The sequence below is a fragment of the Heterodontus francisci genome, chromosome 11 (genome assembly GCF_036365525.1).
Source record: "Heterodontus francisci isolate sHetFra1 chromosome 11, sHetFra1.hap1, whole genome shotgun sequence".
Taxonomy (NCBI): domain Eukaryota; kingdom Metazoa; phylum Chordata; class Chondrichthyes; order Heterodontiformes; family Heterodontidae; genus Heterodontus; species Heterodontus francisci.
In genome coordinates this window covers 31968610-31983669 of record NC_090381.1, presented here as the reverse complement: position 1 = coordinate 31983669, position 15060 = coordinate 31968610, and the positions used below count along the sequence as shown (strand labels likewise).

At 50.9% G+C, this 15060-nt stretch overlaps 1 protein-coding gene across 3 annotated transcripts in view; it reads right to left on the bottom strand.

The window, feature by feature from the left end:
- yeats2 (YEATS domain containing 2) overlaps positions 1 to 14164 on the bottom strand; it is a 228750-nt gene extending 214586 nt beyond the window's left edge. For 2 of the 3 annotated variants that reach the window (XM_068041935.1, XM_068041936.1), the window contains exons 1-2: positions 13568 to 14164; positions 5778 to 5906 (exon numbers count right to left, since the gene is read on the bottom strand). In XM_068041935.1, the coding sequence (XP_067898036.1) occupies positions 5778 to 5877 (100 nt within the window). In that variant the 5' untranslated portion in view covers positions 5878 to 5906; positions 13568 to 14164. The remainder of the gene's footprint in view (positions 1 to 5777; positions 5907 to 13567) is intronic. The other variant, XM_068041937.1, reaches the window with a different exon arrangement.
- Positions 14165 to 15060: the final 896 nt, after the last annotated feature.

The following is a 15060-nucleotide window of genomic DNA, read 5'->3' as shown; positions in this document are numbered from 1 at the left end:
ATATACAGGCACTGAAGAAGGTACCAAAAAGATTTACTAGAATGATACCAGAGCCTAAACCTATCAGGAAATATTAAACAGGCCAGGGGTCTTTACTCCAGAAAAAAGACTGAGGAGTGGCCTGATAGAGGTCTTTAAGATTATGAAAGGATTTGATAGGGTAAATGTAGAGAAGATGCACAGGAGACCGGAGCTAGGGGGCATAAATATAAGATAGTCACTAATAAATCCAATAGGAATTCAGAAGAAATGTCATTATCTGGAGAGTAAAATTACTGTGTGGAGTTTGCAAGTTCTCCCTGTGACCGTGTGGGTTGTCGCCGGGTGCTCCGGTTTCCTCCCACTGCCAAAGACGTGCAGGTGATAGGTAAATTGGCAGTTGTAAATTGCCCCTAGTGTAGGTAGGTGGTAAGGAATATGGGATTACTGGAGGGTTAGTATAAATGGGTGGTTGTTGGTCGGCACAGACTCGGTGGGCCGAAGGGCCTGTTTCAGTGCTGTATCTCAAAAATAAATGTGGAGCTTGCTGCCACACAAAGTGGTTGAGGTGAGTAGCACAGATGCACAGACGCACCCCGCCCCCCCACACCCCACCCCACCCCCGCCCAACCAGTTAATACTTTGTGAAAGACTGGATGATATCAGAAAAAATGTAACAACATAGACAGAAGATCAGTTGATGGACAGGAAATAAAAGTTTAAGGTTAATGGGGATTGCCTGAACTGGAAAGGGGTTGGATGTGACGTACCTTGGGCTCAGCACTGGGTCCACTTTTATTCTTGCTAGATACAGATAATTTAAACTTGGGCAAAGAACAAAGAACAGTACAGCACAGGAACAGGCCATTCGGCCCTCCAAGCCTGCGCCGATCTTGATGCCTGTCTAAACTAAAACCTTCTGCACTTCCGGGGACCATATCCCTCTATTCCCATCCTATTCATGTATTTGTCAAGATGCCTCTTAAACGTTGCTATCGTACCTGCTTCCACCACCTCCCCCGGCAACAAGTTCCAGGCACTCACCACCCTCTGTGTAAAGAACATGCCTCGCATATCCCCTCTAAACTTTGCCCCTCGCACCTTAAACCTATGTCCCCTAGTAACTGACTCTTCCACCCTGGAAAAAGCTTCTGACTATCCACTCTGTCCATGCCACTCATAACTTTGTAAACCTCTATCATGTCGCCCCTCCACCTCCGTCGTTCCAGTGAAAACAATCCGAGTTTATCCAACATCTCCTCATTGCTAATGCCCTCCAGACCAGGCAACATCCTGGTAAACCTCCTCTGTACCCTCTCCAAAGTCTCCACCTCCTTCTGGTAGTGTGGCGACCAGAATTGCACGCAATATTCTAAGTGTGGCCTAACTAAAGTTCTGTACAGTTGCAACATGACTTGCCAATTTTTATACTCTATGCCCCGACCGATGAAGGCAAGCATGCCGCATGCCTTCTTGACTACCTTATCCACCTGCGTTGCCACTTTCAGTGACCTGTGGACCTGTACGCCCAGATCTCTCTGCCTGTCAATACTCCTAAGGGTTCTGCCATTTACTATGTACTTCCCACCTGTATTAGACCTTCCAAAATGCATTACCTAACATTTGTCCGGATTAAACTCCATCTGCCATTTCTCCACCCAAGTCTCCAACCAATCTATATTCTGCTGTATCCTCTGACAATCCTCATCACTATCCGCAACTCCACCAACCTTTGTGTCGTCCGCAAACTGACTAATCAGACCAGCTACATTTTCCTCCAAATCATTTATATATAATACAAACAGCAAAGGTCCCAGCACTGATCCCTGCGGAACACCACTCGTCACAAAGGGAGCACAATCCCGAAGTTTGCTGATAACAAAAAATTAGAGGGTTCAACAAAGAGTGGGAGGACTTCAATAGGCTATAGATAGGTTACCGTAATGGCTAGACCTGGGACAGTAGAACCTAATGTGGACAAGTGCAAGGCAATATCTTTTTGGGAGAAAAAGCAAGGAATGGGAGTATACACTGACAGGATGAACATGTGAGAGTAAGTAGATAAAACTATAAAGAATGCTAACAGTGTTTTGGGTTTTATAAATAGGGGCACAGACTAAAACTGTAAAGTGGTAATAATAAATTTGTACAAAACATTGTTTAATCCATGGTACTGTGTGAAACTTTAGGTACCTCATTATAGAAATGACCTTAAAGCCATAGAGCGTATACAGTTTAGATTCACCAGGATGATTCTGGGGTGGGAAACTATAGGTACATGGAGATCTGAGATACTGGGACTATTTCCACTCGAGCAGAGAAGGCTAAGAGAAGACTCAATTCAGCTTTTTAAAATTATGAAGGGTTTTAATAGAATGACTCAGGTTTGGCAGTCAGTGACAAAGGATTGTTAATTTGAAGTTTTCACAGAGTGAAGAGTGAGGTTCAGAGAAGTTACTTTCCACGGGGAGCTTCTGGAGCAGGGAATATTTAACCACAGGGAAAGTTTGAGGCAGAAACCATTGCATCTTTTAAGAGAAAACTGAATAAATATCTGCAGCAGGTGAAGCTACAGGGTTATGGAAAGGCAGCCAGGAAATGAATTAGTATTGGATTGCTCCAGCAAAGAGTCAACAAAGACTGAATGACATTCTTCTGTGCTGTAAGCATCTATAGTTCTACTGTTCTAAATTTAGTTCATGGGTTGGATTTTAAAAGCCTGTAGTTTATAGAAAAAAGGAAGACTGAGGAAAGTGAGAGGTTCCACAGTTCTGAGGGCCTGGGAAAGAATGGGTTAGAGTAGAAGACAAAACAATGTTATTGATTTCAACACAATGAGGTTACAGGAAGAGGAAGAGCATGTACAGTATTTATAACTGAGGAGGAACTAGAGTGTAAACTACCAGTATTGATAAAATAGAGGGAGAGGTTTGAGAGTGATGAGAGAAGGATCACCTGTCAGTCTTAATTGGGAATTATGATTGTTGGGGCCAGGAAGATTTCCAGTTCTACTTTAAGACTTTGGTCTTTCCAGATTTCACCATGTCCCTCAGTCACTTCCTTCTCCAGAAATGCATCTAATTGTATCTTAACCCCCGTTTACACTGTCCTTCAATGTCCTTCCCTAGTTAATCTATTCCTCAACTCGATTACCCGCTTGGGTGAAAAAGTTCCCCCAACTTCCTTTCTTATTCCAAAATTCCTCATCTTTTACAATTTCGATCACTGGTCCACTCCACCTTTACCAGTGAGAAGTAGCTGTAATATCACCCAGCATTCGGGTGACACAATGGCCTGGTCGAACGTTAGGACATCATTTTGGATGTGGGGGAAATCAAAGAGGGAACTGCGCGCATGGTAACGGGGACACTGTCACTCTCAGGGTCACTGGAAACCCAGTAGTAAGTGTATCTTTTAAAGAAAGTATGTGATTTCCCAGCCCCGTATTAAAGTACCGCTTCCATGTTGCATTCTCCCCACTCGAATATCAGTTGATGAGTGGAGCTACAATTTGCCTCAGCCCTCCTCCATAAATAATTAAGGGTTCACACTCTGGAATACTAACTAATGAAATTGCCAGGTGAGAAGAGGATTGGGCTTGTGTGTGATGCCCTCTATAGTTGAATGTCTTACCGATATACTTCATGTATGGGGCTAGATTTTCATTACGGAAGTGAGAAACAGCAGTAGGCCTCCTGTGGGAAGCTGATTCAGATTGCAAGTTTCAAATGGGTAAGCCCTTAATTGGTATGGAAACGGTTTCCTGTTCTCTTCGAGCCAGTGGGATTGAAAATGTAGGTGGGCCAGATCACGTGCGGGGCTCATACAGACTTTCACAGCAGCAATCACTAAGGCCGCTGGTTGTGCTGAGGGAGAGATGGGCCTTCCACAGCACCAGAGGGAAGTGAGATGTCACAGGGGAACAGGTAGCCTAGGGAGCTAGGGGCAGGGTAGACCCTCGCTTCATCGATGCCCACCTGAATCCAATGCTGCAGGCCGTGAAGGAGAGGAATAAGGTCCTCTTTCCCGAGAGTGGCAGGAGGAGGACATCTCATCATGCAGCGGGGACGCCTCTTTCTTCAGTGTTACACCCCCTCTCTTACTTCCTGCTCCTCCCCCAATGAGCTGTCTCCTTGCAGGAGGGCCATGTGATGGAGAGCACAGAAGACCACCACAATGACCAAGACCCTTACAGGTGCCACTCAACAGATCCAGGCACTGGAATTGCATCTTCAGAAACCAATGGCTTGCTCAATGCTTGGCCTGCTGAGCAGCTGGCATTGTTTTTTTTTGCTTCTGTGTTCTGTGCCTCTGTCTGGGGCTCCCATAGAGGGACAGCAGACATCTCTTCAAGGAATTTTCCTTGTGCCCTTGGAGCCATCCATGCACTTTGGAGGATGGTGTGAAGTACCAAAGCAGCCTGGACTGGCAGAGGATGAAGGAGTCATGGCAGCTGCCAGGAAAGCGAGCATACACATGGAGGAAACTCTTGTTGTGATCACAAAAAAGTTGGATATTGAGGGAGTGCAAGCCTTTCCTGGTGATGAATCTCACTGGCCGGTCGCTGGGTGCCTTGATGACCACAATCGATGATGCCCTGCACCTGGGGGAATCCAGCGATGCAGGCTGAACCCAATGCCCTCTGTGCCTGCGCAGGCCCTTTTGTGTCTAAGTGGGTGTAGTCCCTGCCCTCCTGAAAATGGCATCCGTGACCTGCCTGATGGCCGAATGAGATACTGATTGCAAGATGCCATCTAGATCCACAACTGATCCCTGGAATGACCAGGTTGCATAATGGTTCAGGGAGCCCGAGACTTTGACGCTGCAGGTAGGGGCCTGCCATACGTACTGCGAGGCCTCAGGTCATCGTGGATCAGAGCACACAGGATCCAGACCATCTGTCTGGACAGGTACAACCTCCTTCGTCACTGACACTCTGTCATTTACAGGTAGCTGACTTTTGGGCTATGCACCCGATGTAGTGGGTAGCACCTTCCTCCCTTTGCACCCCCCGCTGTGCTTCTCTGGCCTCCTCCTATCCAGGAGGTTGCATCTGCTGCAGTTCATCCTGGCTGCTCTGTCCAATGTCAGAATAGCCTGTTCCCATCTGAACTCCTTCAGCTGAGCTTTGTACCTTCACCAGGCCTTCCTCTGCCAACCCCAGGTGCCCAAGTGATGCCAGTGGGCTCACGTTCCTCTCCAGATTCCTGCCACTCATCACTGAGAAAAGCAAGTCATACAGCTGCAGCAATGGCCACTCTGTGGCACTTTTGGAGCAGCTGAGCAACTTTTGTACCTCAACAGTATTTTAATCAGCCCTTTAATAACCCTTATGGCTCCCCACAGCGTTCACGACTTGAACACCCTGTCATGCTCCCCCATGGCGTCCTCAATATTCCCAGCCCTTAAACATCAAAAACTGCTGCTGACAAGCCTGTTAATGAACTCTACAACGAGCTCAACATGCACCCGACCCGTTCCTTCGCTGCTGGCATCCCCTTAAAAATGGCTTTACGTTTCGGAAGTGGCGGGACCCAGTGCCGACCTCTGAGAATTTAATATTCAAATCGCGCTCGCCTCAGTACCCGCACTCAGCGGACTTTAGAAATCCGGCCCTTGGACTTCACTCCAGCATGAGAAAATCAAATGGCAAATGACACCCTTCCAGAATGGCCAGCCATTTTGTTTCATTATCTTTGTTAGTTCGATGAAATAATCACAGAAGTGTGAGCACAAAATGACAAGCTGTGAGCATTTCCTTTCTGAAGTTATAAAATGGACTGTTTGCACTTCCTCACCTGAATGTTCAATTGCTTTATATCGTTTGTCTTGATGGCAGACTGAAATATCCTCATAGTCCGAGTCTTTGTCTTCGATTTTTCTTTTCATGCCCGACATCTTCACAAAAAGCTGAGGATACCTTTATTCTGTAATGAAAAGTTCAGTCTTTAAAACCATTTACTCTAGGTACATTATCAAACGTACACGGGCTGCAAACACACCAAAGGCAGGACCAAGGAAATCAAAATCACTGGGTTTCCGGCAGGTTCACCAAGACCGTGAGCGGGAGGACATTACTAACTCCTTCGATGGCAGGCACCTAGTCTCAGCCAGCCAACGAATATATAAAGAATTTGCTCTGACATAGCACCTTTCGCAACTTCAGGACATCACGAAGCACTTTACAACCAGTGCAGTACTTTTATTTGAAGTGTAGTCACTGTTGTAATATGAGATAAATGACCATTTTATCTGTTTATTGTGACTTTTTTTTTTATGTTCATAGGAAGTGGGCGTCGCTGGCTAGACCAGCAATTATTACCCATCCCCTTCGATAGAAGGATAAACATTGGCCCAGAATACCAGGCAGAACTCCCCATTTCTTTTAATAGTGCCATTTCATGTCCACCTGAGAGTCATAGAGAGATACAGCACTGAAACAGGCCCTTTCAGCCCACCAAGTCTGTGCTGACCATCAACCACCTATTTATACTAATCCTACATTAATCCCATGTCCCCTACCACATCCCCACCTTCCCTCAATTCTCCTATCACCTACCTGCACTAGGGGCAATTTACAATGGCCAATTTACCTATCAACCTGCAAGTCTTTGGCTGTGGGAGGAAACCGGAGCACCCGGCAGAAACTCACGCAGTCACAGGGAGAACTTGCAAACTCCACACAGGCAGTACCTAGAACCGAACCTGGGTCGCTGGAGCTGTGAGGCTGCGGTGCAAACCAATGCGCCACTGTGCCGCCCAAAAAGAGCACAGAGGGGGCCTTAGTTTAATGCCTCATCGAAAAGATGGTACCTCCAACAGTGCAGCACTCCCTCAATGCTGCGCTGGTGTGTTAGCCTAGATTAAGTGCTTATGTCTCTGGAGTGGGACTTGAACCAAAAACCTTCTGACTTACAATTCCGGCTGACAATTAATTATAGTATATGATGAATTTGTAATACACACACACACACACATTCATGGGTCCTCTCTGCTGCTAAATAGACAACAAACATAAAGTGTTAATGTGTTGCCAGAGATGCCGCAAAAGGACAGCCAGACCTGTAGCAGCAGTACCAATAATTCAACCATAATTCGGCATAGATCAGGCACCAAATCTGGGACTGTTGGCGCTGTAGAGTTAATTTATATGTTTGCTTCACCAACAAAGGTATAAATGAAAAAATGCTGGTGTTTGCAACGTAAATGCAGTTATCAGAAAAGCAAGTTGCTCTGATTGCATTTGCAGATTACAGAAGAGTTTTGTTTGTATTATGATCTTAACATCCTGAGGGCATGATTATGACACATAACTCTGATCACATCACACTGGATAACTGAAATCCTCCATATCCCCATAATGTCAGGTATCAGAAGCACAGCTGCCTAATAACAAGTGGCCATTTGTCGATTTACCAGTGAGGTTACAGTACCATTGTCCACGGACCCCCTTTCACTTTGTAAACAGTCTGACAAGAATCTGCAAAGCCGTGGCCTGAGTGACTAGAGAGCAGAAATTACCAGAGGGATCCTTCACCTGCAATATGTACCAGCTGGATGGTAACCTGTCTCTCGATGCAGAATTAAACAAGCGCATGGAAAAGGCTTCCTCTGCTTTGTCCAGACTGGCCAAGAGAGTGTGGAAAAATGGCACACTGACATAGAACACAAAAGTCCAAGTGTATCAAGCCTGTGTCCTCAGTACCTTGCTCTATGGCAGCGAGGCCTGGACAACGTTCCTCAGCCAAGAGCGACGTCTTAATTCATTCCATCTTCGCTGCCTCCAGAGAATCCTTGGCATCAGGTGGCAGGACCGTATCTCCAACACAGAAATCCTCGAGGCAGCCAACATCCCCAGCATATACACCCTACTAAGCCAGCGGCGCTTGAGATGGCTTGGCCATGTGAACCGCATGGAAGACGGCAGGATCCCCAAGGACACATTGTACAGCAAGCTCGTCACTGTTATCAGACCCATCGGCCGTCCATGGCTCCGCTTTAAAGACATCTGCAAACGCGACATGAAGTCCTTTAACATTGATCACAAGTCGTGGGAGTCAGTTGCCAGCGATCGCCAGAGCTGGCGGGCAACCATAAAGGCGGGGCTGAAGCGTGGCGAGTCGAAGGGACTTAGCAGTTGTCAGAAAAAAAGACAGAAGCGCAAGGAGAGAGCCAACTGTGAAACAGCCCCGACAACCAAATTTATCTGCAGCACCTCTGGAAGAGCCTGTCACTCTAGAATTGGCCTTTATAGCCACTCCAGGTGCTGCTGCACAAACCACTGACCACCTCCAGGCGCTTACCCATTGTCTCTCGAGACAAGGAGGCCAAAGAAGGATTAAAAGAAATTCCCAGTGGGAATGCTAAGCACTCCACAAATCATGTAGCACTTCACGCAGTTTTATATTGTTGACATATCCAAACGGGCAGGGGGGGGGAATGTTTCACACTTCCAACAGCATCCATTTGGGCAACCTGAAAGCTGCTGCCAAAGGCAGTGCTAAACATGGGCCTTACTCCTAAGGACACTCCCATGGGACGCAAAGGGTTGGGGAGCATCATGATAAAAATCAGGCAGTCTGGATCGTGGCATAAATAGTGCTCACAGCTTGCAGATCTTAGTGTGTGGACATACCCAGCTTATTTGCATGTGTACAATCCCTGGATTACTGATGTCAGTTTCCTGGTCGGTGTTCCTCAACTGATACCACTAAAAAACAGGGAAACTGGTCATTCATGTCACTTACATTGGTGGGACCTTGAATACAAAATAGCTGCCACGTTTGTTCACAGAATAGTGACTGCTCCTCTCACATAATTAATTGATTATGAACCATTTTGGGAAAGTCCTGAGGACATGATGTCGCTATGTAAATACACATTATTTTAACTAAATGAGTACTTTGCATCAGTATTCACCAAAGAGAAGGACTTGGTGGATGATGAGTCTCGGGAATGGAGTGTAGACAGTCTGGATCATGTCGTTATGAAAAGGAAGGAGGTGTTGGGTGTCTTGTAAAGCATTAAGGTAGATAAGTCCCCAGGGTCTGATGGGATCTACCCCAGAATACTGAGGGAGGCAAGGGAAGAAATTGCTAGGGCCTTGACAGAAATCTCTGTATCCTCATTGGCTACAGGTGAGGTCCCAGAGGACTGGAGAATAGCCAATGTTGTTCCTTTGTTTAAGAAGGGTAGCAAGGATAATCCAGGAAATTATAGGCTGATGAACCTTACGTCAGTGGGAGGGAAATTATTGGAGAGGATTCTTCGGGACAGGATTTACTCCCATTTGGAAACAAATGGACTTATTAGCGAGAGGCAGCATGGTTTTGTGAAGGGGAGGTCGTGTCTCACTAACTTGATTGAGTTTTTTGAGGAAGTGACGAAGATGATTGATGAAGGAATGGCAGTGGATGTTGTCTATATGGACTTCAGTAAAGCCTTTGACAAGGTCCCTCATGGCAGACTGATACAAAAGGTGAAGTCACATGGGATCAGAGGTGAGGTGGCAAGATCGATACAGAACTGGCTCGGTCATAGAAGACAGAGTGTAGCAGTGGAAGGGTGCTTTTCTGAATGGAGGGATGTGACTAGTGGTGTTCCACAGGGATCAGTGCTGGGACCTTTGCTGTTTGTATTATATATAAATGATTTGGAGGAAAATGTAGCTGGTCTGATTAGTAAGTTTGCGGACGACACAAAGGTTGGTGGAGTTGCGGATAGTGATGAGAATTGTCAGAGGATACAGCAGGATATAGATCAGTTGGAGACTTAGGCAGAGAAATGGCAGATGGAGTTTAATCCGGACAAATGTTAGGTGATGCATTTTGGAAGATCTAATACAGGTGGGAAGTACACAGTAAATGGCAGAACCCTGAGGAGTATTGACAGGCAGAGATATCTGGGCGTACAGGTCCACAGGTCACTGAAAGTAGCAACGCAGGTGGATAAGGTAGTCAAGAAGGCATACGGCATGCTTGCCTTCATCGGTCGGGGCATAGAGTATAAAAATTGGCAAGTCATGTTGCAACTGTACAGAACTTTAGTTAGGCCACACTTACAATATTGCGTGCATTTCTGGTTGCCACACTACCAGAAGGATGTGGAGGCTTTGGAGAGGGTACAGAAGAGGTTTACCAGGATGTTGCCTGGTCTGGAGGGCATTAGCTATGAGGAGAGGTTGGATAAAGTCGGATTGTTTTCACTGGAACGACGGAGGTGGAGGGGCGACATGATCAAGGTTTACAAAGTTATGAGTGGCATGGACAGAGTGGATAGTCAGAAGCTTTTTCCAGGGTGGAAGAGTCAGTTACTAGGGAACATAGGTTTAAGATGCGAGGGGCAAAGTTTAGAGGGGATGTGCGAGGCAGGTTTTTTTACACAGAGGGTGGTGAGTGCCTGGAACTTGCTGCCGGGGGAGGTGGTGGAAGCAGGTACGATAGCGACGTTTAAGAGGCATCTTGACAAATACATGAATAGGATGGGAATAGAGGGATATGGGCCCCGGAAGTGCAGAAGGTTTTAGTTTAGACCGGCATCAAGATCGGCGCAGGCTTGGAGGGCCGAATGGCCTGTTCCTGTGCTGTACTGTTCTTTGTACTCCTAGATAGAGGCAGGTATACCCAGAGTTCTGATGAAGGGTCACTGACCTGAAACATTAACTCTGCTTCTCTCTCCACAGATGCTGCCAGACCTGCTGAGTATTTCCAGCATTTCTTGTTTTCATTACCCAGAGTATTATCCATTCCCCTCTGCTCACCCTCCTCCAAGCCCCTCTGCTCACCCTCCTCCATCCCCCTCTGCTCCCCCCATTCCATCCCCTCCCCATTCCACTCTCCCCCTCCCCACTCCCTCCTCTCCTCCATTCCCCTCCCTCATTCCCATTTCCTCTGCCCTCCCCTCCCCCCTCCCCTTCTCCCCTCCCCATCCCTTTCCCCTCTCCTTTCCAATCCTACCTTCCCCTTCCCCACCCCCCTCCTCACCCTCCCCCCTACCCCATCCCATTCCCTCCTGTCCCCCATCCCATTCCCTCCCCCATTCTCCCCACCCTCCCCTCCTCCATTCCATCCCCCACCCCACCATTCCGTTCCCGTCCCCTCCCCACCATTCCATCCCCCTCCACCTCCCCCATTCTATCCCTCTCCCCTCCCCATCCCCCTCCCCCTCCCATTCCATCCCCCTCCCCCATTCCATCCCTCTCCCCCATTCCATCCCTCTCCCCCATTCCATCCCCCTCCCCCTCCCCCATTCCATCCCCCTCCCCCTCCCCCATTCCATCCCCCTCCCCCATTCCATCCCCCCTCCCCCTCCCCCATTCCATCCCCCTCCCCCATTCCATCCCCCTCCCCCTCCCCCATTCCATCCCCCTCCCCTCCACCCCCCCATTCCATCCCCCTCCCTCCACACCCGCATTCCACCCCCCTCCCCTCCCATTCCATCCCCCTCCCCTCCACACCCCCAATCCATCCCCCTCCCCTCCCATTCCTTCCCCCTCCCCTCCACCCCATTCCTTCCCCCTCCCCTCCACCCCATTCCTTCCCCCTCTCCCCTCCCATTCCTTCCCCCTCCCATTCCTCCTTTCCCATTCCTTCCCCCTCCCCCCTCCCATTCCTTCCCCCTCCCCCTCCCCTCCCATTCCTTCCCCCTCCCCCCTCCCATTCCTTCCCCTCCCATTCCTTCCCCCTCCCCCCCTCCCATTCCTTCCCCCTCCCCCCTCCCCTCCCATTCCTTCCCCCTCCCCCTCCTTCCCCTATTCCTCCCCCCTCCCATTCCCCTCCCCCTCCCATTCCCCCCTCCCCCTCCCATTCCTTCCCCCTCCCCCTCCCATTCCCTCCCCCTCCCCCCTCCCATTCCTTCCCCCTCCCCCTCCCATTCCCTCCCCCTCCCCCCTCCCATTCCTTCCCCCTCCCCCCTCCCCTCCCATTCCTTCCCCCTCCCCCTCCTTCCCCTATTCCTCCCCCCTCCCATTCCCCCTCCCCCTCCCATTCCTTCCCCCTCCCAATCCTCCCTCCCCCTCCCCCTCCCATTCCTTCCTCCCCCTCCCATTCCTTCCTCCCCCTCCCCCTCCCATTCCTTCCTCCCCCTCCCCCTCCCATTCCTTCCTCCCCCTCCCCCTCCCCATTCCTTCCCCCTCCCCCTCCCATTCCATCCCCCTCCCCCTCCCATTCCATCCCCCTCCCATTCCCATTCCTTCCCCCTTCATTCCCTCCCCTCCCATTCCCTCCCCCCCCTCCCCCTCCCCTCCCATTCCCTCCCCCCTCCCCCCCCCTCCCATTCCCTCCCCCCTCTCCCCCTCCCCATTCCCTCCCCCCTCCTTCCCCCCCCTCCCCATTCCCTCCCCCCTCCCTCCCCCCCCATTCCCTCCCCCCTCCCTCCCCCCCCCATTCCTTCCCCCCTCCCATTCCCTCCCATTCCCCCTCCCACTCCCATTCCTTCCCCCTCCCCCTCCCCCTCCTTCCCCTTCCCCCCTCCCCCTCCTTCCCATTCCTCCCCCCTCCCAATCCTTCCCCCTCCCATTCCTTCCCCCTCCCCCCCCCCTCCCCTTCCCTCCCCCTCCCCCCCCCCTCCCATTCCCTTCCCCCCCCCTCCCCCTCCCATTCCCTCCCCCCTCCTTCCCCCCCCTCCCCCTCCCATTCCCTCCCCCCTCCTTCCCCCCCCTCCCCCTCCCATTCCCTCCCCCCTCCTTCCCCCCCCTCCCCCTCCCATTCCCTCCCCCCTCCTTCCCCCCCCTCCCCCTCCCATTCCCTCCCCCCTCCCTCCCATTCCCTCCCCCCTCCCTCCCATTCCCTCCCCCCCCTCCCATTCCCTCCCCCATTCCCTCCCCCCCCCTCCCATTCCCCTCCCCCCCCATTCCCTCCCCCCTCCCCCCTCCCCATTCCCTCCCCCCCTCCCCCTCCTCCCCATCCCTCCCCCCTCCCCCTCCTCCCCCCCCATTCCCTCCCCCCTCCTCCCCCCCCATTCCCTCCCCCCCTCCTCCCCCCCCCATTCCCTCCCCCCCCTCCCCCCCCCCTCCTCCCCCTCCCTCCCTCCCCCCTCCCACTCCCATTCCTTCCCCCTCCCCCTCCCCCTCCTTCCTCCCCTCCCCCTTCCCCCTCCCACTCCCATTCCTTCCCCCTCCCCCTCCCCCTCCTTCCCCCTTCCCCTCCCCCTCCTTCCCCCTCCCCCTCCTTCCCCCCTCCCCCTCCTTCCCCCTCCCCCTCCCCCTCCCCCTCCCCCTCCTTCCCCCTCCCCCTCCCCCTCCTTCCCCCTCCCCCTCCCCCTCCTTCCCCCTCCCCCCTCCCCCTCCTTCCCCTTCCCCCTCCCCCTTCCCCCTCCTTCCCCCTCCCCCTCCTTCCCATTCCTCCCCCCCTCCCCATTCCCCCTCCCCCTTCCTTCCCCCTCCCCCCCCCTCCCTTCCTTCCCCTCCCCCTCCCCCTCCATTCCTTCCCCCTCTCCCCCTCCCCCTCCATTCCTTCCCCCTCCCCCTCCCCCTCCCATTCCTTCCCCCTCCCCCCCCCAATCCCATCCCCCACCCCCATCAATTCAATTTATCCCCCACTCCATTTACCCCCCTCCTCCCACCCTGACTTCTTCTCCGGCCTGAACTTACTTCCAACCTCGATCTCTCCTCCCGAAATTTCTACCGGACGTGCTTGAAGCCGTGGCTACCCGGCTCCGTTGAAAGCCTGTGGCCTGCTTCACGCGTGCAGTGAGAACAGAGACGGAGAGAAAAGGAGCGGCAGCAGGTCCGGGTCTGGAGCTGCGAGCTGGGAGCTGCAGCTAACACCGAGCTGCAGCCGCCGCCGGCCCGATCCCAGCGCTGAAGGAAAGAGAGAAACGCAGCACCTGGACCGCCAGCGGCAACAGAAGGAATGAGAGCCAGAGAGAGGGAGGGGGGCAATAAAGGGAGACAATGATAGAGGGAGAGAGAGAAAGGGATTAGAGGGAGAGAGACTGAGAGATAGAGGGAGAGAAAAAGGGATAGAGGAAAGAGACTGTGACGGAGGGAGAGAGACTGATAGAGAAAAAGGGATAGTGGGGAGACTGAAGGTTAGAGAGAAAGGGTTAGAGGAAGAGAGAGAGACTGAAGGCTAGAGAGGAAGGGATAGTAGGAGAGAGAAGGAGCAAGAAAATATAGAGGTGCAGAGACTGAGATACAGAGGAAGGGATGGAGGGACTGAGGTATTGGGGGGGGGGGGGCGGGGAGTATCGAGAGAAAGAAAGAATGAAGGACTAAGGGAGAGATTGAGAAAGAAGGATAGAGACAGGGCCAGAGATTCAGAGAAATAGTGACTGGATAGAGATAAGAAAGGGTTGGAGCTAGAAGGAGGGATAGAGGAAATTGAATGAAAAGAAATAGAGCAGCATTGGAGAAAGGGAGAGATTGATAGAAAGAGATAGAGGAAGACCGAGACAGGGCTAGAGAAATACATGGAATATAGAAAGACAAGAATCAGTGTTTGGGCCACAGCTGTTTACAATCTATTTGTGAATGACACAAAACTAGGAGGGAATGTAAGTTGTGAGGAGGATGCAAGGCGGCTTCAAGGGGTGTTGGACAGGCTACGTGAAAGGGCAAGAACATGGCAGATGGAATATAATGCAAATAAGTGTGAAGTGTTGAAAAAAACCAAAAGACAGAGTATTTCTTAAATGGTGAGAGGGTGGGAATTGTTAATGTCTAAAGAGACTTGGGTGTCCTTGCTCATGAGTTGCTAAAAGCTAGTAAGCAGGTGCAGCAAGCAATTAAGAAGGCAAATGGTATGTTGGCCTTCATTGCAAGGGGATTTGAGTACAGGAGTAAAGATGTATTGCTTCAATTGTATAAAGCATTGGTGAGGCCACACCTGTAGTATTGTGTACAGTTTTGGTCTCCTTCTCTATGGAAGGATATACTTGTCATCGAGGGAGTGCAACAGAGGGTCACCAGACTAAGCCCTGGGATGTCCAGATTGTCTTTTGAGGAGAGATTGCAGAAACTGGACCTGTATTCTCTAGTTTCAAAGAATGAGAGGTGATCTCATTGAAACTTGCAAAATTCTTACAGGGTGTGACAGCGTAAATGTGGATAGAATGTTTTCTCTGGCTGATGAGTCTAGAACC